The sequence below is a fragment of the Diadema setosum genome, chromosome 1, assembly GCF_964275005.1.
Source record: "Diadema setosum chromosome 1, eeDiaSeto1, whole genome shotgun sequence".
In the NCBI taxonomy this organism is placed as follows: Eukaryota; Metazoa; Echinodermata; class Echinoidea; order Diadematoida; family Diadematidae; genus Diadema; species Diadema setosum.
Genome location: NC_092685.1, coordinates 28,570,686 through 28,597,254, shown reverse-complemented (window position 1 = coordinate 28,597,254; position 26,569 = coordinate 28,570,686). Strand labels below are relative to the sequence as shown.

The following is a 26,569-nucleotide window of genomic DNA, read 5'->3' as shown; positions in this document are numbered from 1 at the left end:
TCTTACAAAAGAAACAAACAAATAAAATAATCAGCTGATACAAAATAGTCTTACTGGACTTTTGAGTATCCTTATGTTATAGTGTACTATTATGCCTTACCGTTCGCAGTCATTTTGCACCACGTGATAGAAATTGTGTTTTGCTGGGAAAAGCCCCACCCCGAAAAGCTACAAAAAAACAACAACAACAAAAGCCGACACGAAAACAAAACAAATTATTAATTTTTGTTCCGTGTATTTTATAACTGCTCAGATTCCCATTACTGTATACGTGATGAGCTGAGAATTGACACAGGGCGGAGTGCTCAGCTCAGCGTCATACTTCCACGGCAACAGGTGATCTGGCTATTATCTGTATGCCAAATCCTCCCTGCATTTAATAAATCTTGCTTGTAATAGTATCTGCAAAGAAGAATATTCTTCCAGAATTCATTCTCAAGATAGTCCAATATTGTACAAAATACTATTTAAATGTTGATTCTTCAATAGAATGAAAACAAAAGTAGATCTATTTCAGGGATGTTTCTCCTTAAAACCAGGCATTTGATAATTGAAAGGGGTTCGTCCTCTGATTGGAATAGCCAAGCTGTTACACACGAGAAAAACATCTGAGCTCCGCGTCAGCTCGCGGACATGGCTTCGCACGCAGTCGCTGACACATTCGTTGGCTTGCAAGTGTGTAGGCTCAACGGTAAGGAGGCAATCTAGCTATTCAAAGTCGACCGCTTGGATTCAAATTGAGTATGGGATCTTCATGTGAGCACGACGTGGTGCCCTCGGAAACGTAGTGAAAATCCCACGTATGTAGTGCAGAGTTTTGCTGAAGTGTCCAATTTATTCTCAAACATTTACTTTAAGGAACTGTCACATTTTCCTTGAAATGGGATCGATTATGAGGTGTTACGCGAGTAAAGAAGCCGCCGTCCTATTCAGCGTGGTGATCGTGTTGGTACTTGCTCGTCACGCCGAAACTCTGGCGGCGGTGGGGCAGATAGGTTCCGCTGGTTGGGTAAGTGTGCTATTCTCGTAGAGCCTTTACTATCTAATAGTACTGTACATATTGTATCAGAACACATTCATTACCAGGCTAACTGACACTTTCTTGATCAGACGACAACAGCAGCTCTGATTGCTTGATTGCATCCAACTCTGGGGACATTTATTGTTTCCAGTGGTGGCTTGATTGAATACCTCAGGCCCAGGCAGAGGGTAGATTTTTGTAAAGCAAGATTAGTCAGAAATTTTTGTGAATTGGAGCCGACGGCCTTTTTCGAATCATGAAATTTTCGCATATTGTCACTGTCACTGGCATTCAATGCATAGAAAGTCTATAGTGTATAACTTTCACATGTATTTTGATTTTGCGAATCTTGGCTCTTGCGAATTTCACGAAACTGAAATGCATGCAAACATTCCTTGTTTACTGTAATGAAATTCTCATCACTCTTTGCTTTACATTTGCATTCAATGAGCTGTAATACTATTCATGTATGCAGATTTTTTTCCCCCTTGCGATAGACCTTATAATATAAGAACAAGACTAAAACAAAACAAATAACAGCTTGGGAAGAATTCACAGTCACTAGCGGTATCACTGATTACCATGTCATGTGCTCTATATAGGCACTACCATGCACAGGTGCATGTGGAGATGAATGAATGAATGACGTTTCCATCGTCAGCACTCAGCAGGGCCGAATTCATCAATGACTTATAACTGTGTCCTCATTTAGAAATGAAAAGCCTGGCCAAGCTGACTAATTTCAGACATATAATCTTTACTTTGTTGTTGTAATAAATCTTGAGAGGCAAATATTATAACAATATGCATTAAAATAAATCAATGTCACTTTTGAGTTTTGTGTGCTCTTGCCAGTAAACTTTCATTAGAATTATCCTCTAGGCCAGCTTCTCAACTCATTTTAACCCAAGGCCCACTTTGCCTCATACAAATTTTTAAAAGCCTACAGGGTGCTATGTACATTTACATGTATAAGCACCTGCTAGATTGCCCGGGGCATGTGAAAATCAAATTTGGGCAGGTGTTTTTGAACAGTGATAACAAATGCTTGCCCGAATTGGGTAAGCAAAGAGTTTTGAAGCCACCTTTTTTCACTTTTTTTTAATATCCCACCCAACCACAAAGTCAGCCATACAGAAGCCCAAAGATAATGGCTGTTTGGTGATGCAACACACTAGCTTTCCAACATTAATATGAAGAAGTCCCAATGCAATGCAACAGCAACACTTGCCTTGAGCGGACCAAGTTTGTCACTCCATTGTGTTAAGCATGCGAATCCATGTGAGCTGTTTATTCAAATGATTGTGCGTTTTTATTAATCCCTTGACTGACACATAATTATCTGTATTATTTCCTCATATTTTGGGCTTTCTTTTGGGGCAAGTAAAATTAATAAATGGGCAAGTCAAGCATTTTGCAGGAAAATTTGAAGATCTGCTTGCCTGAACGGGCAAGAGGTAAAATAAAGTTATGTAGCACCTTGGCCCAGTAAGATTAAGTATATTTTTTTTTTTTTTTTTTAATTCCATTTATGCCTGACATTGTGGCCCATCTGAGAGAGCTTCGTGGACCACCGGTTAAGAAGGGGGGCTCTAGACAATCAGCGAATGTCATTAGAATACAAACGTGTAGTCTCTAAATATGTAACCCATCACTCTGAAAACCTGATAAAGTTGCTTTAAGACATTTCCCGATGATATGTAGTTTGTCTCAAAATTTATTTCCAAAGACCTACAATGCCAAATAAGCATGCCATAACTTTCCTCCAGTTTTTACTCAGTTATCTTTTAAAAAGAATAGGTTTAGGCAGTCATACCTGCAGGAGATTCTGAAAGGCATGAAGTGAGCTAGACACAATGGATTGATTTGATATGCCATTGTTCACATTATTTCCCCTTTGCACAGTTTGCACAGATCTTGTACTTGTAACTTGTTTCGTAGATCCGAATCATATACACTGTGTTTCATGTCAATCAGACAGTAAATGCTGTAAATCAGTGCTTCTCAACCGATGGGCCGCGATATTGGCCAAAAAATCTACTATGGGCCACCAAAAAATCTTGTTGGAGCCAAAGCAGGCCTCGGGTTGAAAAAAGGTTGAGAAGGATGGGTGTACATTGTAAATGATATGACTGAAAATATTCTGATATTTAGATATTATTTTTTTTTAAATGTAATTCTCTAATACTTTAAGAGAGATCATTTACCATTTTTACACCAAGAAGAGCAATATACATGTATGGTTGTAGGCTGATTACTGCACACACATACACATGTTTACATAGTATTTTTGTTTGTTTGTTGTTGTTGTTGTTTTTTTTTTTCATTCATACCTAAATGCCTGTTGTACCAGGATGTAAAAAGTGAAGCTAACACATGGTGGTGGATAAATTCTGTGTACAATCGGTGACCCATCGGAAAATGGCAATATGAAATGTAGATTGAGGATACAGATTTTCTGTGATTTTCAAATGTAAGATATATGAAGAAAAATATGCATTTCTTGAATGGTAATATCATATTTTTGGTGTCCTGCATAGGCAAGTATAAACATCATTAGGTATGTCTTAGCACAGCTGCAAACTTGAGGCAAAATTCTGTGGAAAAAACAAGGTGCTTCCTACGACGATTTACACAGAATATCGTGGCTTGTGAGCAGTGTGCATTGATATGTGTCGTATTTATAAACTAGGCACAGAAGATTTGAATAAAGATTGTTGTATACTACATGTACATGTACTTCAGATAACAGTTGTACTATAAAGGTCAAACGAGAAACAGACAGAAAAAAAAATGTGGATTATTCTTGTTTCCTGTATCCAGCGTGTCCTTGGTGTCTTGTCAGATAGGCATCCTTACACAGATCTCTCTGCCTTTCAATGTACGACGTGTATCTCCTTCCCAGAGTCAGAGCTTCCTATCCATTTTTTTCTTTTTCTCCCGCACGCCTTTCCAATTCTCTCCCTCCCTCTCTCACTCCATTCTCCGTCTTGCATCCTGCCGTTTCCCACTTCCGAACTTCAAACACACGCATCGCGTTTGCGCATTAATGCTCTCGGCCCTGCTCACAGAGCCATGCAAAATGAATGAATATGACTGGAGTATTTATTGATCCGCCGGTTGATGGAAGGGAGCCACGTAGGAGGAGATATATCCATTTCGGTTTCGGGGGGATCCCGAACGGGGAAGAAGAGCTGGATGGCTGCAATGTGTGTACACTCTGTGTTCGTTATTGAAGAGCAAGCATACATCTTGTAGCAAGCAGGCAGACTACATTAGAAAGAGCACTTTCATGTGTGAAGTTTACGTACAGTACATGTACCTCTACATTGATGTCAGGTGTACAATGTATTTGTACCAAACATCAATTGCGTATCTCTTTCGCCAGTGGTTGGACGAATTCCTCCCCCACAACTTTTGCATCAATAGCTTTTTCTTCACTGGTTTCACAACTGACAGCTGATAATCAATTTAATCATCAAATTGCTCTTAAGTAACTGTAAATCACAAAGCAGACAAACCCTTTCTTAGAACATATCTGATTGCTGAACTTTTAAACATACCCAGGAGGTATCTGACTATGTGAAGAAATGACCTCAAACTCAATCATCATGTACTTGTGGTCAACATGAAGCAGTTGATAAGATTCTGGCAGTTGCCACATCCAGAGATGCATGGGCAAGTCCAAGATATCGCGCACCTTACGTATGGGACATTCAGAGATTTCAAACCTCTGAAAAGTAATGAAGGAGCACTTGGATTTTATTGTTTATCATCAGGAGGACTGGTATCCTTGAGAAGAATATTGTGTTTAAGTTTGGTGTCATTTGACCTTGGGTTGATTATTTTATTAAGAAAAATATGCCAACTTACGTATGGGACCAGAGAAAAACTGGATTTTTCAAAATAAAGTTTGAACTGAAAATTCTCTGAAAGTACCTTACTGATCAAGTTCTGTTTGGAAGTGAAGAAAGGTACAATACTGAAGTATCTTTCAGCAAAGTTTCACTGCAAAAGAATAAAGCATATTTTCATGAAGTTGGTTTAATTAACGAAAGTACACCTTACGTATGGGACATGGCTCAACTTACGTATGGGACATTTGTCTTTAGTGCACAAATGCATTCATGGGAATGACTTTAAATTTCCCCATAGTGTCATATTTAGTTCCACAAATCATGCTACAACATGTAACAAATGAAATAGACTTCTAAGTGGGTACTTTCCCGGTTCAGGTACCCAGCAAAAGCTAAAATAAAACAAATAAAAGTAATTATCAATTTACAATTAAATGTCTTAGTTTGGATTCCGTCATGCATTAACACTGTCCTCATGATGTCTACACATGCAGATATAGTATACTGACACTCTATTTCTAGCCCATTTGTAATTACTCTAGTCAATATTTTTTCATCAAATGAAAAAAAAAATGAGCAAATTCTAGCTTGTGACCTTGATATAGCATACATGTACATGTACAATAACTAATTTGTAGTCTTGATAATTTCAACTTTAGAATCAAATGTCATGTACAATGTATTTGCAGATACAGTTTGAAGTGGGTACTTTCAGTAGCTCTAGGCTTACCTTGCAAGTTGTCTAAGTTTTTATAAAGCTTTATAATTGTTTGAAATGCAGCACAAAACACAACAACAAGAGTACTTCATTTTGCTCTGTAATCATCATGTTTTGCCATGTGAATTTTAGCTGAACTGCAATATCAATCAAATTTTAATGAAAGTTTTAGATTTTAAGGAGATAGAAGAATGTATGTACCAATGCTGTTTCTGTTTTTTTTTTTCAAATTGCTTGGCTTCGTGTCTATGAAACCAAAGACGACAAAATTTGTGCTACTTTGTACATACATACATGCTTGTGTAGTGATACAGGAAAGATTATCATTTGCACATTCAAATCTAGATTTGAAACACTTAAGTAACTCACTGATCTGCAAATTACAATTTTGAATAAATTCTAATAACCTCATTTGATCATACACTACCAGATTGCAGTGTATGTTGATAATTGTGTAGATGTGGGGTACAAAGTAAGTATGAGTTGATGAAGGTGTCTCAGAGCACATCTGTCTCTTCAAACACAAAATAGAAAAGAAAATTGAATTTCCTATTTGTTTGTGTAATTTGTGTTTTTAGCACTCCAACCACAGAACCAGTATTGATATTGTGGTTTATAGCAAATGTAAACTATAGTCTTCATTTTACAGGATTTTCAGAAATCATGTTCATGACCTTGATAAGTCATGACATATTCTGAGGGTGAACAGTTGAAATATTAACAATCATATCAAAATAAAAAGTACAAGTGTACTCTCATAGGGTTTTTCCTTTGCTATCAACTCAAGTAATGACAAAGTTACCTGCTCACACCTTAAGTGATTTTTCTTTTCAGTAAGACCTATAATGTTGTCATTGATGCGCGCCATAAGCACAATTGTTTTGATTTCGCTTTTGAGGCTGTACAACCTGTGGTACATGCTGAACAGTGTACTGCACCTAAAATGACACTCAGAGAATCCCATTCTTGGACAAAGTCATTTTGTAGAGAGGTAAAGTTGAAAATGATAACTGAATTAAGAAAATGTCCAATATCAAAATGTTAACGGGGAATGTTAATTCAAGACCAGCTGCACAGCCTGTAATGAAAATAAGAAATTACAAGTATAAATGAATATTCTTTATTTTCCTTTCTTAATCATAGAATGACTCAATAATGCTGTTCTTACACTCTCCCTGAGGTCATCTGAGTAGGAGAGGCAGATATATAGACATATTCTTCAGAGTAGGTGCAAAGATAACCATTAACCAAACAAATGTAAGGACATATAGCATCCATGTCAAAAGGCGGTTTTCCCATTCACTTTGCATGTAATGTCCCATACGTAAGGCATTTGTCCCATACGTAAGCAAACTTTAATTAGTTATAAGATGAAGGACTAATTAAATTTCCTCATTTAGTTTTGCTAATCTGGAGTTGAAATGAATAAATTAGAACTTCCTAAAGTATGATTGGTCAATGTTACAAATCTTCAGAAAAAACTTAAAAAAACATACTCAAATCCTTACGTATGGGACACTATGTTCTGGGAAAGTGCATAATTTGCATAATTAATGTGCTGACCTTGTCTTACCAATTGCAGATTATACTAACTCATACAGGGGTCATGTCCATAAAGGAACTAGGTCAAGGACAAATTCAACTGATTTTAGATGAATATTTATAATTTGTCCCATACGTAAGGTTTGTTTTTGATTTATGCAAATCAAGGCCATATTTCTTGCATAAATTTGCATAATTCAATATTTTCTTTGCTGGAAACATATGATTTAACTCTTTGGCTACAAGATGATATCAATAACTTTTTGATAAAATCAAGATGAATTTTGAGCATCTGAGGGGACATTATCTTGGACTTGCCCGCATCTTTATCCATCTGAAAATCTGTATCTTTTTCAACTCCTGTTACAAGAATCTGAAGACACATCTTACAAATTTAATAAACATGGCACCTGGATACTGATATTGTTCTATGTTTCTGATTCTTTTTGATATTTTCATATTTGAGAGAGGAAAAAACAAACAAACAACCTTTAATATGTTGACGGCAATTGTTTTTTAGCCTGATATAAAGGCCACAAAATTCTTTTTATATGTACAGAATACATAGTAGAAATGGTGAATGTATTCCTTCTGTACTCCTTAAACATACTGTAAAACTATAAATATTTGGGGCATGAAACTGGGCTAAATTGAGCCAATGACAATTTTCGCAACATGTAACTTTTGTGAATTGCCACTTGCATCCATGCATTGTGTAGGCAAATACTTTAATGTGTGTTTTGCTTTCGCAAATCTTGGCTCCTCACAAAGTTCACAAAAGTTTCATGAATGCAACTAGATTTCTATATTACTGTATCTTGAGAACTATCAGAACATCAGTTAGATGTCTGCCTTCCCTGACCCTCTTCCAAGAAAAAGAAAAGAACATCAAGACAGAGCAATTACTGGAACGTACAGTACTGTATTATATTGTCAGGATCTGTTTCAGCTCAATTATGACTGACAGATCAATATTGGCTAGTCTTTCAGCAAAGGGTTTCCTTTCAAGATGGACTCGCCTATTTGAAGGATTCTTGCATGTTGTGGAGCAAATAATCTTACCCAAAGTGGTCTCTTATTGGAAAAAAAAAATAACCTGGTTTAACCTCCCAGAGATATTCTCACTTTAATACAGTGCATAGTGCAATAAACATGAAGAGAGGTTCCATGCCCAGTACTGTAATTGGATATAGAACGATTATGTTTGATACAACCTTTCAACTTAGCGCAAAATTAATATACTTGTCATTTATTGACAGAGGGGACGACACCACTGCAATCGAGTTTTTACAGTTATTAGCAAAAATTTATTTTTGGTATAAATGTGCATGTAACCATTACAACTTTTGCATACAACTCATCATATTACGATGTATGTGGTTCATGAGTAATTTGAATGTACAGTATACGTCATATACTTTTCTAAATTTTCTAAATTTTCGATTATCAGGACTTCTTGACGATTTTGTGAGTGGTTAAATTTGCAATCATGGAGTACAATACTCAGTGGAGAAATATATGCGTGCATGTATCGTCACATTCATGCAAGGATCAGAGTCAATAAATTTTTGTGTGTCTTTGAATTTGTGAATAGCACCTGACTTGTGAAATTCATGAATATAAAAATCTCACAAAATATTCAACATATATTCAGATCTGTGAGGAAATATATGTTTTAGAGTTCACATTATAAATGGATACAATGTTTGGTAAAGAAAAAAATGTGAAAATTGTAAATGGTCCCACTGAGAGTGTAATCTGCCATTGATGGTATTTTTTGTCACCTTTATTCTGTTCCTTTCTGCATGGTAATCTCTTGATTATCCCCCCTTTTTTCTACTCGAAATGCAGAGTGACTGCAGTGACACAGTACAAAGCGGTGACGTTCTCTGGCAGTCCAACATGACGGGTGCGGTCGTGGATGTCGTTTGGGGATACGAGGCCAAGGTAAGGTTGAGACGGCCAGGTTTTGGACTTCTTGCTCCTGAGCCACTAGAGTTAACCTGTTGAGGACAAGCTGATTTGGTACAATACACATTTCCCATAGACACCTGCCCGATTATACTCGGGACTCATCCTCAAGGGGTTAAAAACAGTTCAAAGGTATAAATTTGCCTGTGAACCAGCTGGTAATATTTGATGCCAGAATTGTTGATAATCGAATTAAATAAGTGATATATTCCCTAAATGCACCATTAAAGGCGTGTTTTACCATTTGCAGATTGAACAAAAACCCAGTATTAGTGCTTTAAAATAGTTCCAAAATGTGAGTTTGGGATAGAAACAACCACTGTAAAAATTTGAATCATTGGTAAAATCGATGTTAAGTATTGTTAAATACACAAAATTTGAACAATAGTTAATTACAATAAAAACATTGCCAGACTAAATCATCTACAGTTATGGTTCAATGAGAAAAATACTGAGATCTCATTGTATTTCAGGCTTTAATCTCAAAATTTTATATGGTAGGATGTTTTGTGATACAACAGACCTACACATACGAATCAAATGTGGTATCTTGAACATTTTTAAAATCACTGTTCCCAAAGGTAAACGGGACCTTTAATGCATCATTAAGGTTATATCATTTCACTTTCCACTCTCTCTTATCATTCAGTCATTCATCAGACTTGACCTACACTTGTAGTTGTAACATTAGCAAACCCACCCAGGTGTAGCAATGTGCCTCAGTCCAACAGGAGGGCCATGGTGACACGATAGGGATTAGGTAATCCCTGTTCATTGACAGTCATTTTCAGACATCTGTGCCATTCGTTGAACAAAGCACAGTACAGTATGTCACCCCCCCCCCCAAAAAAAAAAAGAAAAAAAAAAAGAAAAGAAAAAAAATACAATCGGATTTTTGCATTGATAACTTCCAATATGATTAAACTGTCTGAATGCTATTTCAGGGTCTAAAGATATATCATCCTTAATAACTATATTTTGCAGAAAACCCCATTCAATTTGGTTAAGTGGTCATAGAAATGTGAATCGTTGTGAAGCATGTTGGGGATGTGATTCTTCCAAGTTTAGCACTTGGGTGCTCTTGGAACTGCATATATTTATGTGTGAACACAATGGACAGAACTTTGAGAGAAGGGATTCTTGACATGCTCTACAAAAATCCTCATTTCTCTTTGACAACTGAAGCAAATTGGAAGGGGTTTTCTGCAAGACATGGGTTATAAGTTATAGTTTCATACCCTGAAATTGTATTTGGATTGATTCACTATTTTTAAAGTTATCATTGCAGAGGGTCCCATTGTATTTTTTTTTTTTTTTTTGGGGGGGGGGCATACGTTATAAAGTTTAAAGCACAATTTGTAATCTCCATGGATATGGGTATAATGTCAAGCAGCTCTATAAACATAGAAAATAGCAAAGTGGCTCTTGTCTTTTCATCTCTGATTTCAATCCATTAATTACATTTTGTCTGCCACTGACAAGGAGCCAAATGCTATTAAATGCCAGATTACTCACCATATCATGTCAGCAATCTGCAGATAGTATTGTTTGCATATATACATAAAAGGAAAGTAATTTTTGGAAATCTGATGGCATTTCTTTCAACATTATATGATAGCAAAAAAAAAAAAAAAAAAAAAGAGAAAAGAAAAAAAAATCATCTATGCATAATGAGCTAAAATAAACCAGGGACCAGACACAAGTGGGTTCATAATTTTCTTTTCTACCTACTCATATTTTTATGACTGCATCTCTTTGTTGTTTTAGATATGATAGCATTAATGTATAAATTTTATGCATGTGTAAAGTATATACAATAGATTGATACATACATAAATACACACATTAAGCATACGTTGTGTATATTATTATTTTTTTTTTCTGAAGTCTGTGAGTGTACGTTGCCATGAGATGAAGTACAGTCATCATTCATACATTAATCTAATGTAGCTGACATTCTCATTTGCACACAGTCACCAGGGATTATTTATAATTGATAAAACATGTGAACATGTGTTTGTTTTTTATGCAACTACATTAATCAAGCCGCAAGACAAAGCAAAAAATGGACTTTTCTATCAGGAGGATTGCATGATTGATCTTTGATGATGCTTTCTAACACAATTCATCTGCTTAATTTTATTTAAATGTGACCCGCCACAATAAAAAGATCCAAAAGTCGCTGACGGGTGAGCCGAGAAAATCGAGTTTGAAGTCAGATTATCAAAATCCGGCAAAACCATCAAATTTTTGTTCTGACACAATTTTGTAGCCTAAGGTTTCGTCTGTCATCTGCTGAAATTTCGAAGCTAAATAATCAAAGGAAAGGCAAAAAATTAGCATTTTTCTGAGCTATGATTTAAGACTTTCAGACTTTCAGATTTTAAGACTTTCAGAACAGAAACGTGTCGAAGATTTGGATTTAGTGCTGCAGATAGACTCTGTCCCTAGTAACGAGGAAGTAATCTCATTGGTCAGTGCATGGCATCCTGGTTACTGATTGGTCGTGATTAGACCGCTGGTGCTAAGCTTGAATGAACATTGCAGAGGTTGCTAGGAGCGTACCTTCTATTGTCAAGAGGTGAAAACTGTCTTACCTCCCCTTGATCACGATTGCATCGGAAGGAAAACTTTGAAGGTGGTTTTCTTGAAACGCTGATTTCCCCAGACCACTCGACATGCTCTCATAAAAAATCATCAATATCTCTGCAACCGCGTACCTTTATGAGTCATGTTACATATGAAATTAAAGCAGAAGAGTAGAGGAATAATGCCATGTCATTTTTAGAAAATCAACCTGCCCTGACTTTCAGATCCTTTTGTTGTAGGGGGTCTCAAATGGTTTTAGCCCATTTATAACACAGTAAGACACCTTAGTAAAGATACAGGAAATATGTAGGTAAAGTCTGATTTTAGAATTTTCAATTTCATTGAATAGGAAAATTAAAGAAAAATATGCTCTTGAATCAATGTACATACTGATTGAATTAACTTGCTTGGTTTCATTTATCAGTGTTAAAGTATTGACGCTGAATACTTGTTTGATTATTATTCTTTATGTTCGTTGATTAATTTGTTCCATAAAACCCCCAATCTCAGAGTTTGTATTATCATGTCATAGGGCCAGTGTACCACCATTCTTCACACTTTTTGTCTGCACCCTTTCTTAATTTCATATACTTCTCTTTACCAATATTACTTTAGTAAGAGTATAACAATCTTTACTCAAAGTATGTGCTTCCTTCTGTTTTGGATGGTCTCACTTTATCAAGCTCGGCTTACATTGACCTCCCATGCAACATAGCAGATTGAACTATGCATAGATGATTATGGTTATTTTTTTCCCCTACAGTTTCTTTCCCCTCATAATTTCCTTACATGTATTTTCTTTCTGCTTTAAAAATGACTCTATACTAAATAACATACTAATGAATCTATATCTATTTGTAATTTGTTCATTTGTCACAGAAATGATGTAATTGTTTTATAATATTTTGTTGAAAGGAGAAAAATTTTGTTGCGATTAAATCAAAATCAAAATTGAAAACATGAGATAGATTTCACCCACTCTTAACTGCCACCAGTTGGTACATTTTATAGTTTATTCGAAATAGAAAGTGGGGGAATGAAAATTTCAGGCACAATACAAACATTTTGTATGCACATACTAATAGGTCTGTGACACAATTCCATGGTACCTATAGAAGAACGGTAATTATTGTCATTATTATTATTATCCAGGTGGGTGTGTGCATGCTGCAGTCGCCACACTGTGGTTGCAGTGGGAGGTGTTTGTGAGAGGCTTACATCTGGATTAAACTTCGAGATTGTGAAATGCTGACGGCACAGTGATTTCCATTTTGTTTTTAAAAGCCAGCTTACAGATCTATGGAGATTCCATTTCAATCTTTTTAGATGGATTATGTGGGCTGCTATTAAATCCTTGAGGGATTTTTATTTATTTATTTTTTTTTTTAGTGGGATTTTTTGGAGTGAGGTAAAGATTGAGATTAAGAACTCAGAACTGTGTTATGCATAAAGACTAAAGAAGCAAATTACTCATTGGTCTTGCTTGAGATAGTCAGTGAAGTACAGTGATATCTCTCATAATTTTTACAATTTGTGCACAAATAGAAATAGTCAAAAGGTCTGTTGTTACATGTATTTCAATCAAACTTTTTCATGCTTTTGTTATTCATCATTATTGAATATTCTTTTTTTTTACCTCTGAGAGAACCAAAAGTAGTCTTCATGTCACATTTGAAGGGAAGCTTGGTTATTTCGCTGGCAGTCTTTACGTCAAGCGGCTGCAACATCTGACCGCAAGGTTTCATGTTTCATCACACATGTGATCAACATTCTTTTACAACAAACCACCTGTTATTGGTTTCAGGGGACCGCTATCAACAACCAATAACATGTCATCTAGCCACAGGGCCTTGTAATGTCTCAAATGACGCAGGTAACGGGGTACAGAGAGAGAAAATCAAATGTTGTGGTTGTAAAGAGCTGAGTATCTCCAGCTACCGAGAGTTGTAAACAAGTACATCAATAGTGTCAGTATCTTCATCTGAAAGTATTTGTAGATCTCAGCTGAATTGCTCCTAGAGGGAAATTTAGAGGTTTTGGAGCTGATAAACTGCACAAAACATGCCATTTAAGCAGTTACTAAAGGGGGTATCTCACCGGGCTTGAAACTACTTTGCGACTAGTTCGCTACTCCAGATTTTGCTAGTTGCCGAGAGGTCTCTGAGACGTCTCCTGAAAATTACAGAGTCTCTGAGGAGTCGCAAGAAATTTAAACATGTTCGATATTTTGGGAGACTTTTTCCAGTCTCTGCAAAGTCTGCGCAACGTCTCCAAGACGTCTCCATCAGTTGCGGAGACGTCGCGGAAACTAATTATATCCACGACTGCTGAGACGTCTCCGCAATGTCTCCGTGATGTCTCTGAGACATCTCAGAGACATCGCCGAAACATGCTGGAGACCAGAAAAACTGGTGAGAGGTCACGGAGACGTCTCCACGACTCTATTTGATGCTGTTTGACCTACTTTTAGAAACCATGTGACCCATCTGCGTGGTAACATCCTGCCTGGATCAAGTCAGGTGATCCTGCAACGGCTCCATCATATTTGAAACTTTTTGACACCTGCCATTACTCGTGTCAGAGATGTCTCCATGGTGAGACCGCAAGCCATTTTTTATGTCTCTGCGACTGCTGCGACTGATAAGTTGGCGACGTCGCGGAGACGTCTCCATTGGTGAGATACGGCCTTTAGGAGGAAAATACATGTACAATATTGCCTGCCCAGGAGTTATGGATGAGTCCCCAGAGAGACTCATCTAATTATCATGTAACTGTTAGAACTGTAGGACTGTCAACTGATTTTGATTGTAGTTTTGTGACAGTGCTATTTACTGCACACTCATTAATGTCTGATCTTTAGAGATCCTGATATCAAGGTGACTAAGGTATAAAGACAGAGTTGGTTTACAAAATGTAAGTACTGATTGGTGTTTTCCAAGAATTCATGTGATTATTTCCCTTTATAGCAACTTCAGTGGACATAAAAGATACCATGGCAGAAATAAAAGGGATAGAGTGTTGTATAGTTCAATAGTAATTTGCAATTGTGTCAACAGACCATCCACCAAATGATATCTCGGATTACATGTTTTTGCATTAAGTAAAGAGGATGTACAGTGTACCTAGGTACTGTAAATCAACACTGGGCTGGGTTTGTCCCTCTTCTTCTTCTTCTTCTTCTTCTTCTCCTTTTAATTCATATTCTTAATAACAGAAGAGAAGTATAAAGTCTCCTCTTAATGTACACCTCAGAACATGCAATTTATGTTATTCTTTTTAAGAGACTGAAGTGGCTATACAGTTCCAGGCTTCCATGAAATAATGCATTGGTTGTCAAAGCAAGATAATTACTGTCAGGGATCAGCCTTTCCTGTAGAAGCCATCGATCAAGTGTCTGTGCTAATCATGACTGTTACACACTGATTACACTGCATAGATTTCTTGGCACCAGAAAGCTGTGTGATGGTTCTAATAGTTCCCTGAAGATTACCCCGCTTTGAGTCTTGGGATAGTATCAAACAATGAAAGATTGTTTGATTTGTGATGTTTTGTGTAGAGCTCATTCATCATGATTGATAATTCTTGTACAGAACGAATAAATACATTTATATGTATTTTCTATCAATTCATATTGGCAGCATCACTGGGATAAAAAAAATGCAATCAGCTTAAAGCTTGCAACGTCATCCCCCCCCCCCCCCACACACACACACCAAAGCTCAGTATGTATGAACAACTGTACTGAACAGTAGGGGTGTGTGTTTTGCCTATGTCCACTTTGTTGTAAATGCCAAAGAAACAGGGGGACCTAGATGTGGAATCACATTTGAAATGGAAGAGAAAAAAGTGACAATTTATGTTCATGCATGCTCAGCGCATCCTATGAATAACATGATGCAGTCACCGATCCCACTAAATTTCGGGCAAGTTATGCACGGACTACTGTACCAGCCTGGGGGATAGAGACTGTGCAGCCACACCATTGCATGCAACTACCCCCCCCCCCCCCCCCCCCCCGAGGAACAGCAAGAATGAAGTCATATTAAATGCAGACGACACTGAGATGTCCCTTGAAAATTTGTAGCTCTGAGACTACAAGGTAGCTCCACAGGTCACTGCTTTTGACAGCATCGCAAGAAGTAACTACATTGCCGAAAGTGATCTAGATAATTTACTCGTGCTGTGCTGTACAACGTAAAAGTGACTTGTACCCCATCACAAGCATGTCCCCCAATTATTGGCATAAAAGTTATGCTTGCAATTGAATAAAGCTTGAGTTCACAAACTCTGAATATGATCCATTTTTGTTAGTTTCTAATGTGTTGATTAGCTAGTCAGTTTAACTGTCATGTGAACTGACAACACGGGGACATCTGAAATACGAGATGATAGTGAATGATAGTGGACTCTTAAAAAGCAATCATGCTATCTAGCAAAGATGCTCATGGGAGTGGAAATGATCAAGTTATAGCTACAGATGTCACCACTTGAACAAAAAAATCTTAAATGTATTCAAGTGACTTCATGATTTCAAACAATTTGGTAAAAATTTATGAGAATTATTTTTTTTTCCCCTGCAATAACTTCAAGATGAATTGGTACCTCAAACCTGCATGCACCTCTGCATTCCACCATTTACACACCAAGAACATGAGGGACGGGGCATGCTACACATGATATTACACAATCGTGACAGCATAATTCATACAATTGTAGGCGCTGTGAAGAGATGTTGGTGCTGTTACTCATCAGACAGTGTTAAAGCATCATTTGGATGATGATGCTTTTTAGAATGCAGAAGCGGAAAAGCAACCACTGGTACTGCATGTGTGTGAGGGAAAAATGTTATCCGAACGTCACTGCAGTCTTACACCTCTCAAGTGAAATTTTCTTGTTATCTTTGGAAACACTTTGAAGCTCTTTATATCTTTGCAGGCCCCTTCCTCCTCCTCCTCCCCCCCCCCCCCCCCCCGCAAAGATGGCATCATAGATGACATCGTCAGATGGGGAGTGGAGGAACTGTCAGAAACAATTGAAGTTATACATGAATTCTTGTGGCCTGGAGAGTAGATTAATGGTAATGAGTGTAATTGTGATGTCTTTCCCTGCTCGTTGATTCATGCGCCATCGTCCAGAATCCATTTCATCTCAAATATCGTTTGTGCCATCCCTGCTTTTGTATACCCCCACCTTTTATACAAGTATGTACTTATTCACTTATACATTTTTTATAAAAATCCCTGTTAGCTTCCCAAGTGTATCATGTTATTGAGTACAAATTTACCGCCCCACCCCACTTTGTTACCTCCCTTGGGCCAAGAGGACACAGGTAACGGCACAAAAACAGATTTTAACCAGCGAAGAATGCGCAAAAGAAAGAGATCCTGAGGCAAATCTAACACACGGTGGATTCTCAGCAACTCACCGTCTTCAATTGATTTGGCCTGAATCCATTGGGCATACAGAGGCACATCAATCATAGCCTACTTTTTTGTTTTGTCCGAGATGAAAGTGATACTGTAGGCTCACAGACTACATGCATTTTTATTCTGTGCCATATGAAGGCACATGATTTTATGTTGACTGTGCACAAATATTCTTTGGTATTACTTTATGTGTTTCAGTCTCCTTAACATGAACACAAGATGTCGAGATTTTTTGTCCTTTCAGAATACAGTCCGACCTCTCCTATCCAGCCTCCCTTTATCCAGATCTCTCTATTATCCGGATGCCATCTCAATGTGTTTTTTTTTTCTTTCAATCTTATATATTCTAATCGAGTTAATTGTTGTAAATAGTGTGATTCTGTATATTTTTTTTCAATAAAACATAAATAAAAAAAAAGAATAATAATTACGGGAAAAAGGGGGATTTCAAACTCAAATGAATTCCTACACAAACTCATATAAATTACAGCCGATACCCAACATGATTTTAACATTATACATTCACATCTAATTTCATCTAAATAACATGCATTCAGACATTCACTACCCCCAAATCACCGCAGTGTATGCTACCTACAATAGGTTACATAATTACCATTGGATAGGCGGCTGCGTATATTGAACATTGATCGAATCTCCCATATCTGGCCAAATTCCTTATCCGGATGAGCGCTGGTCCCGACATGTCTGGATAGGAGAGGTCGTACTGTGATAGAGCATCTCAATTGTGATTAGTTTCTAAGATTAGTTTACACAAAGCTATGGAGTAAAGCATTTCACTGTGATGTATGAATAATAACATGCTTCTATTACACTAAGGGTATTTTTACCCCTATCAAGGAAGGACGAAAGTGATCATCGGCGTTAGCCTTTCTGTTTGCAAAATAACTTAAAAATTTGTGAACGTATTTGAACGAAACTTGCAGGAAACGTTGATAATGACACAGGAAGAGATGATTCAATTTTGGTAGTGATCCGGGAATTTTTATGGATCTTTGAAGGATTTTTTTGTCATTTTGCAAATGGGTCAATGAACGTAGGAGTTCAAGCTGCATGTATTTGAGGTTTGCATATATAATACACACTTAAGTGCGCACTCTGCTTTGGCGAGGTGCCGTGTAGCTGGAAGGTGATGACATAAATAAAAGGCTCTTGTATTGGGAAATTGTGTGATTTTTAGCTTGCATGTATAATGATTGGTGGAAATGAGCTGCGTGGCAGAGGTCTGCAGAGGTCCGCAGAGGTCTGCGCTCTATGAGTGCTTTTCTGGTTTTTTAGCATGCATTCACGGTAATGTTGGCAACAGCCTTTGAACCTAATCATGAATCTCAAAAATATGAATCTTATAATGTCTTTTTCTCACTGTCTTGAATTGTTAGCATAAATGAGCATATTTTTTTAATGGAGACCTTCTGCATCTCCCCTTGCCTTAACCCCACTCAAATTTGTAAAATATCTACTTAAGAAGTACGGTACTGTCTACTTTCAGTTCATGGAAATTCTTCTAGCCCTCCTTCATGTTGTTGCATCATATAACTTTTACCACATGGCCATTGAATATATTGCATTGCATATCACCAATATCTGCTGTCATGCAAATGTCAAAGGGTTTGTTTCCTGAACCCATTTCATGCAAAGATGCTCCTACACACATGCAAACAAAGTGGGGTGAAAACCCCATTAAATGTTTGTGAAGAATACCAGAAAATCTGTCTTTGATAGTTAAGGTACAAACTGACACCCCCCCCCCCAAAAAAAAAAAGAAAAAAGAAAAAAATCACTAACCTGCTGTAATACACCGCACCAAGATTCCCTAGAACTTACATTGATCTATTAAAGTTAGGAAGGAGGTGTACGATGTTCAATGGACTGTGCCTACTTGCACTTGAATAAATGAGCATCCAACCATTTGAATTTGTAAAAACCCGTGAGATTAGACTGAGTGTCCTCTCAAAGTGTTGGTATTGCGTGGGTTAGGCACTGAGAGATGTAAACCAGAGGCATGATGTGAAGACGTATTTCTTTCTTCTTCTTTTTTTTTTTGTTTAAGTGGCTGTTGGCTCTAAATCACCACCGTCCGTAATTACGACGCAAGGAGGCTCCTCCGCAACCAGTTCTCCTCGTGAGGCTTATTTTGCTTAACTGCTCTGGGAAAACAAGAGTCCCGCGAGAGATTTTGATTAGCCCTTGTTAGGGGGGCTTCAAGTTGTCACTGCACTGCTCTAGGGCTCTATGGGCTTCCTCTCATCGTATTCCCAAGATGCTTTTACACCGAGGGGCGATTGCACAAACAAACTGTTGCTTCAAGTTTGTCGACGAAACTCTTCCTCTTGCCATGCCGTTGTCTAGTACCAAACAATTCATCTGGCATTGAAAATGTATTCAGCAATAGTGGTAATTATTTTCATCACCTGCTATTCCCTAGGTAGTGCTGTGCATGTGAATTAAATGTTTTCTTTTTTCTTTTCAATTTCTTTTTTTTTGTAGTAGTATTTTCATCCTCCCAATGTCTCCAGCATAGCAGATGGAACTTAATGCTTGCTTCATTGTGATAAGCTTTATATTCCAACTTATGCACTATTTAAAGTAGAATATTGCTACATTATCCTCCAAAGCTTTGATTGTAACTTCACAGTGGCCTAAAGAAATATACTAATACAACTTTGTACGGAAATGATTGGAAAAGTTGAGAATTTGATGAAATTCATGAAGAGAATTTCTGTATGTGACAAACATCTTATGATCCCCCCTTATTACAGTGCAAATAAATCAGAATGTCCCTAATGACATCCTCATACATTTGAAATGCCTTTTAGGCGTATAATCTGTAAAGAGTTCTACAGTTTCTTTCTCTGTATTTATGACTTGATATCCTTGCCTCTGCAAGATATTTTGATTTTCATTCATTGCACATTTGATATTGAAATGATAAAATGCATAATTGGACAGTTACACCTAATATGCATACAAACCCCAAAAGTGTAGCATAATCTTTTTTTTTTTTTGTTGCTGTTGTTGATGCAGTGGTACTGTTACAATGTATTCACTGTGCTGTCAGAGAATTTGGGTCTACATGTCACAAGTGGAAACATGTCCGCCGGGAAGGGGGGGGGGGATGGGGGGAGTGGATGGGGGGTTGAATGCTTGTTGAGTGGATGAAGATTTGCATCAGGAGCATATACTTGACATTCTCAAGCTCAAGGTGCAGATTAAGCTTGTCCGACTTGTTGGCGGACCCGAAGCCCCGCAGTGGCGGACGTACACGTACTTAGAGGCACACAGTATGATTGATGGCATTTACTTTGTCGTTGACTAATAAGCGAGCTTGAGAGTTAATAGATTGCCGCCATGCCGCAAGGTGAGAATGATCCATCTCCATGTTGACACCGACTCAAAGATATAATTCAAGATAGATTGCAAGCCCAATGTACCACATCCCCATTCTATCCTTTGTTTTGTTTTTTGTTTTTGTTTTTTTCGGTAAAACCCTTCCGAGTTCTATGACTCCTTGTGCATAGAGCTTTACAGTGATTGGTGTGGGAAAGAAGTGATTTTAGACAAATCCGCCACAAGTAAATTGTTGCCTTGCATTCTCTGTGTGAGTGTCTGTAGGTTGGTCCACGAGGATTTACAGATGCTTAAATGGATCCATTTTTTTTTTTACAAATAGCTCTTTCATTTGCATGAATTCCATTTCAGGTTATTCAGTCAATACCAACAACTACATTTTGGTTGGAAATCAGAGAGTCTGTTCTGAAAGAAATCCTCCAAACATTTTGTGTTTGTTTGCTTTTCCTACAAAAAATGTAATTTGCAATTGTGTTGACTGTGCCGCAAATCTCTGAATATTGGGAGGTCTGTCTGTCTGTCTGTCAAAAGAGAACTACTCTTGCAGTCAGTTTTTTAATATTTTTTTTTAAACATAATTCCAGTGGATCATGAATGCATAATTGAGTGCATGGAGTTCGATTTATTATTATCATTCTTTTTTTTTTTGAGACTAACACTTTTAAGTTTTCTACCATTATGGATGACTCAAATACTGTAATATGAGGAATGATTGCGTGCAGTTTAATTTTGTGAATTTCGCGAGAGCTGAGATTCGTGAAATTAAAATGCATGTGAAAGTTCTTGTCTACACTATATGCATTGAATGTTAGAGGCAACTCGCAAAAATTTCATGCGGCAGAGAAGGCCGTCGCCTCCAATTCGTGAAAATTTCATGCTTCGAAAATATTGTGTTTTACAGTATGGTCTTTTTCACCATCTTCATCCTATCTTTCTCACTCTCTCTCTCTCACCCCCACCCTCCAAGGATAACTGTCACACAGCGTTCCAATGCTTTGGGATCAATGACACCGAAGACCAAATGGTGGACATCCAGCTCAGGCCAGTCCAGATCCAGGAAGGGGTCAAGATCAGGTACTTACTAGTTTGAATCTTTTTGATTGCGTCAGATACAACAATAAAGCAAGAAAGAAACAAAAAAAAAAAAATCTCAAAACAAAGAAATTAGTGGATAAGTAGACATATTAACAAGAAACAACATGCATCGAACAACACGTAACATCATGACTGAGAACCAGAAGGGCACTATCACATTTTTTTTTTTTGGGGGGGGGGGGGGGGGAGGTGGGGCTGGGGGGATGTTGAGTTATTGGTATCACATTATCGAGCTTGATCTCCTCTACATTATGGTGTCAATTTTAAATAATTTTCATTTTCATTGAAATGTTATAAATTGAAACCATAAGGGCACTATTTTACTTGATATTTGGAACAGTGCTTATAAATCTACCCACTTTTGATCAAGTAAACTTTTTATGTCTTGGAAATTGATTGTTGATATTTATGCTGAAATATTAGCATGCGATTGTGTCCTTCTGGTTCTAAGCTGACGACATGTATCTTGTATGCATAGCAGTATGTGATGTCCATGCCATGTAGAAGTGTGTAATGTCAAGGGCACATTAAGCTGTTTGCTGTACAAGGATTAATCTAGTGAAACTTTAAGGTTACAAGCTGTGCAAATGTCCCAACCGTCTACTTAAGTTGAACATTTGAGACATGCATGGTGTTGAATATTGCATTTGGTCTAACACCCCTTTCACGCTTAGCTAATTTCACCCGGGTGCACCTGAGTGAACATGGACATCTCGTGGTGTGAAAGATCTTCGCAGTAAAGCCGTGGGTAAAATGTCTGGTGACTTTTCAGAGATTTTACCCTCGAAATATCCCTGGTAGACTCTGGAGTGTCCCTGGGAACTCCTGGGTGACACTGTAGTGTGAGAGGCATTGTGGGTAAACTCCCCAGTGAAAAGCGAAGGCCAGTATGCCAGCAATGCCTTGCGGGACATTTTATGCTTGTACCATAACATGTACTTCCACTGTAGAAGAGCGGATGAGAGATATTCGATTGGGAGCTCATTTGCTATAGACTTGAATTTTTTTCTTTTTTTGTGGGGGGGGGGGGGGGTTCCATGTTTGATTTCCTGGTGAATCTCTTGTGTGATCCCCAAGTGACTTAGTCAAAGTGGTATAAGACTTTGTCATCCAGAGGGTTTGTAAGATGTTAGTTTCAACACATTATCTCTTCTTGAGAATGATTGGAAATCTGCAACATGTTTAAATGAGCTTTGTTCATTGTTGGATGTGTATCAAACTTATATATATCTAACCTGGCATTTTAGGAAGATCTGTTCTTGCCCGTGTTATTACTTCCTGTATTGAAAAATAAAAATAAACATGTTGCATGCTTTGGCCTCCTTCAGGTTTGGCGTGTTAGCTGATGTCAAGGGAATAAGAATTTTGAGTTGAGTTGAAAATGGATTTATATATGATAGAGATAATTTTGACAGATTTCAAGTTTCCAGGTTTGACTTTAATTTCTTAAAGTTCTTAAAAACCATGATTCTTACTGCCTTTCCTAGTGTCAATAAAAAGTTTGCAGAGGTACGTTTTGATTTTTTTTGCTTACTTTTTTTGAATGGCTGTTTTGATTAATTAGTTTTCAACTTGAAATCTTTCATACACAGTGCCTAATGTGAGATTCCATATATCCAAACTAGAACTGCTATCTTTAGTAGATGTGAAAGTAATAACAATATGTATTTTAAGATGACATGTTTGAAAAACGGTAGTATTTCATTCATTATGAGGAAGCTTGCATTTTACCAACTTCAGAGACATGACACATGCTACTTTCCAAACTCTCATCATCATATGATTTCTAAACACAAATATTCTTTCACTTTATTTCATTTATTAGAATTCATATCAATTAAAATACTCCATCCTCCTCTTCTTGGCTACACGCTTGTGGGAACATGTAAAGCATTTTACAGCTTCAGTACATGTTGTGACAGAAAACTTCATAGTTTGCACACATACGCACTTAAACACACACAGACACACTCACGCATACACACACATATACATGTATGTTTATGTATATATATAATGTTGATTTGCTGCTGGAGAAGAGAAGTCATTTTCTGTGAATATTTCGAGGGATCTTTTTTTTTTTTTGTCTTCACTGCATGGCTTGATATTGATTGCAAATGCTTGTTCCATTTGCCGACCCATTTGTTCCAATTTGGACTCAGGTGGAGATATTTTCATTCAGGGCTCTACTGGAAGAGAATAAAGACCAATCCTTCTGCATTCATACTTTTCTGTTTGTCTGTTTTAGATTTTTTTTTTTTTTGATTAGAGGAGATATTAAAGCACAGTGAAGCTGTCTTGGAAGCAATAAGCAAGCCACGCTGTGAGTGGTCTTCACACACAAAGACTGAAAACCTTTCTTTTTTGTGTTTGTTTGTTTGTTTGTTTGATCTAAGATTTCAATCACAGTTCTCACTAGACACCACATTGACTATTGACATTATACTTATCTAAGGAGTGGGGCAGCAGTTAGAATAGTACCAAAACCTCATGTGCCAAGAGTCCTAGCTGTCATGTCATATGTTGCATAAGTCGTAGAATAGTGCCATGCAAGTACTCCTACTGTGAAACGAGGAATGTTTCCATGCATTTTACTTTCACATGCATTTTACTTTCGCGAGAGCCAAGATTCACAAAATTAAAATGCATGTGAAAGTTCTTGTCTACACTACACGCATTGAATGTTGGAGGTAACTCGCGAAAAGTTCATGCCGCGAAACAGGCCGTCGGCTCCAATTTGCGAAAATTCCATGCCACAAAAATATTTAGTTTTACAGTAATTTTTCCCCCTCCAAATTGTAGCTACACGTATGTGTAACAGAGTCTCCAGAATATCCCAAGCAGGTTTACTGGCTGCCGATCTGTAAGAAAACATACTGATTTATTTGTTGTTATAGAATGGCTCCCCCTCCCCCATATTTTTTCTTTGGCAAAGATCCTGTGAGCATAAAAACCTCAAGCATGAAAGCAGATGATAGTCATAATTTCATCATTACTTGGAGGAATCGTTGAGGAGGAAGCAATGAAAAAAATTGACAGCAGTTATGACGTTTTGCTTTTAATGTGCATGAGAATAATCACGATGCCAAACTGCTGCTGAGCAGTTTGAAAGGATCTGTCGTGTTGGTTTGAAAGACGATTCCATTATGGCTTCTAATTTTAGCAAGATGCTGTTTCGTTCCAGCATTTCCCACCTTCATTTTGTTTTGTTTTTTATTTTTTTCTATGAGAATGGAACCTAGCCACCTTTTTGCCAGCAGAAGAGGAGATAAATGGTTTTCCCTTGGGGCTCGGCGAGTTTTAGCCAGGGAAGAGATGACGATAAGTAGAAAGAGGAGAGTAATCTCAAAATCTTTGATTTAGCAGACAAGCTTGTGGAGTAATTGGATGAATACAGCACAGCAGTCTGACTGCTTTCATATGCCTTTAACAGAAGTATGCACTGTATTGCTGATTTGTGCTGCCAATGACCCTAAGGAGCTCTGCACGTTTGCCATGAATATCATTAATTACATCAAATCATAATTTCCATGTGGCAGTACTTAGTATTCTCCCCTTACCAGACAGTACCTGCTAGTGTTCACCATTCTTTTTTTTTTTTTTTACCTCTACCAAGGTTCTGTTTGTGTTGGCATTGGTTTGTTTGTTTGTTTATTTGTTTGCAAAATAGCTTGAGAAGTTGTGAAGGGATTTTGATGGAACTTACAGGAAAAGTTGATAATGATATGTAAGGACAGACAATTAAATTTTGGTATTGACCCTGGAATTTTTGTTAATATTTGAAGGATTTTTGTCTTTTGGCAAATAGTTGGGGAGTTCAAGCTGCGCGTATTTGAAATTTACATACGCACACCAGAAGGAATGCTCTGCCTCGAGACGCCATGCAGCAAAAAGCTGACGAGGGTATTAGTAAACACAAGGGCTTCTTTATCATTGGGAAATCGGGCAATTTTCAGCATGCGTGTATGGGTGGAAATGAGCTGCTTGGTGGAGGTCTGCGCTCTCCGAGTGCTTTTCTAGTATATGATATACAGTAAGTGTGTGAGCAAAGTACTATCCAAACTTCAACTGAATACCCAAATGCACTTCTTTTTGTTTGCCTTTCAGATTTTCATGGTATATCCACAGTATCTCATAATCGATCAAAATACTAAATTGCTCCCCTAGATATAACCAGGATATATAGAAAAAGCATAAATCCCACATGGTTTCACCAATTTGAAAACTGATGGATTCACTTTATTCTTAGCAATTTGACTACGTTTAATTTTTCTGTTTGTAGTTGCAGAGCAGGGTAGAACCATTTAAACTTTTTGATTTTTTTCTAGAGATTTGTTTTTCTATGAATATTATTTGTGTGTGTATGTGAGTAGAATACTAATACTGAGACAATAGAAACACTTTTGAAATATATGCTGGAGGTTCCTGCTTTGGCGTTTTTCAGATTTGCTGAGAATTCTCCAGATTATCAGAGGCATACAGTGTATCGTAACATTGACAAGTCTGTATTTCATGTGCACATGTACAAAACTGACATACCGTACTTTTTGCATCTGGGCCATCATTTTTAGCTACATTTACTTTAATAAAGCCAACAAACAATGACTTACAGGTTTGTGTGTAGATATTACCTGATTGTAAGTTTATCAATGGGATGTTTCATTCTTGAAAGTGTGAAATTTGCAACTGAAAAGACAACTTTATGATAAATGTGCCTTTCTTTGTGAGTGTGGGAGAATGGAAGAGATTCGCTTCTAGATGTGATCAACATGCTCCTTACCTGCTGGTATATGAAGCCAAATAGGTTAGCATGTTCGCTCAATTTTTTCCATGATGATTGATGATTACGGTTGCCCGTTGCAGTATAAAATGTTAGCGAGTGTGCATCTGTATGTGTTTGTGTGCATGCGTGTGGGTGTGTGGGTGTGTGTGGGTGGGTGGATGTGTGTTCCATTTTGTCCTGTTTTGTGTTATTTTGTAA

General features: G+C 37.4%; 1 protein-coding gene across 1 annotated transcript in view; it reads left to right on the top strand.

Moving 5' to 3' along the window:
• Positions 1–756: 756 nt before the first annotated feature.
• Positions 757–26,569, top strand: part of LOC140229265 (uncharacterized) — a 76,942-nt gene continuing 51,129 nt past the window's right edge. The window contains exons 1-3 of the mRNA XM_072309575.1: positions 757–1,009; positions 8,990–9,085; positions 21,461–21,567. Coding sequence (XP_072165676.1) covers positions 881–1,009; positions 8,990–9,085; positions 21,461–21,567 — 332 coding nt within the window. The 5' untranslated portion in view covers positions 757–880. The remainder of the gene's footprint in view (positions 1,010–8,989; positions 9,086–21,460; positions 21,568–26,569) is intronic.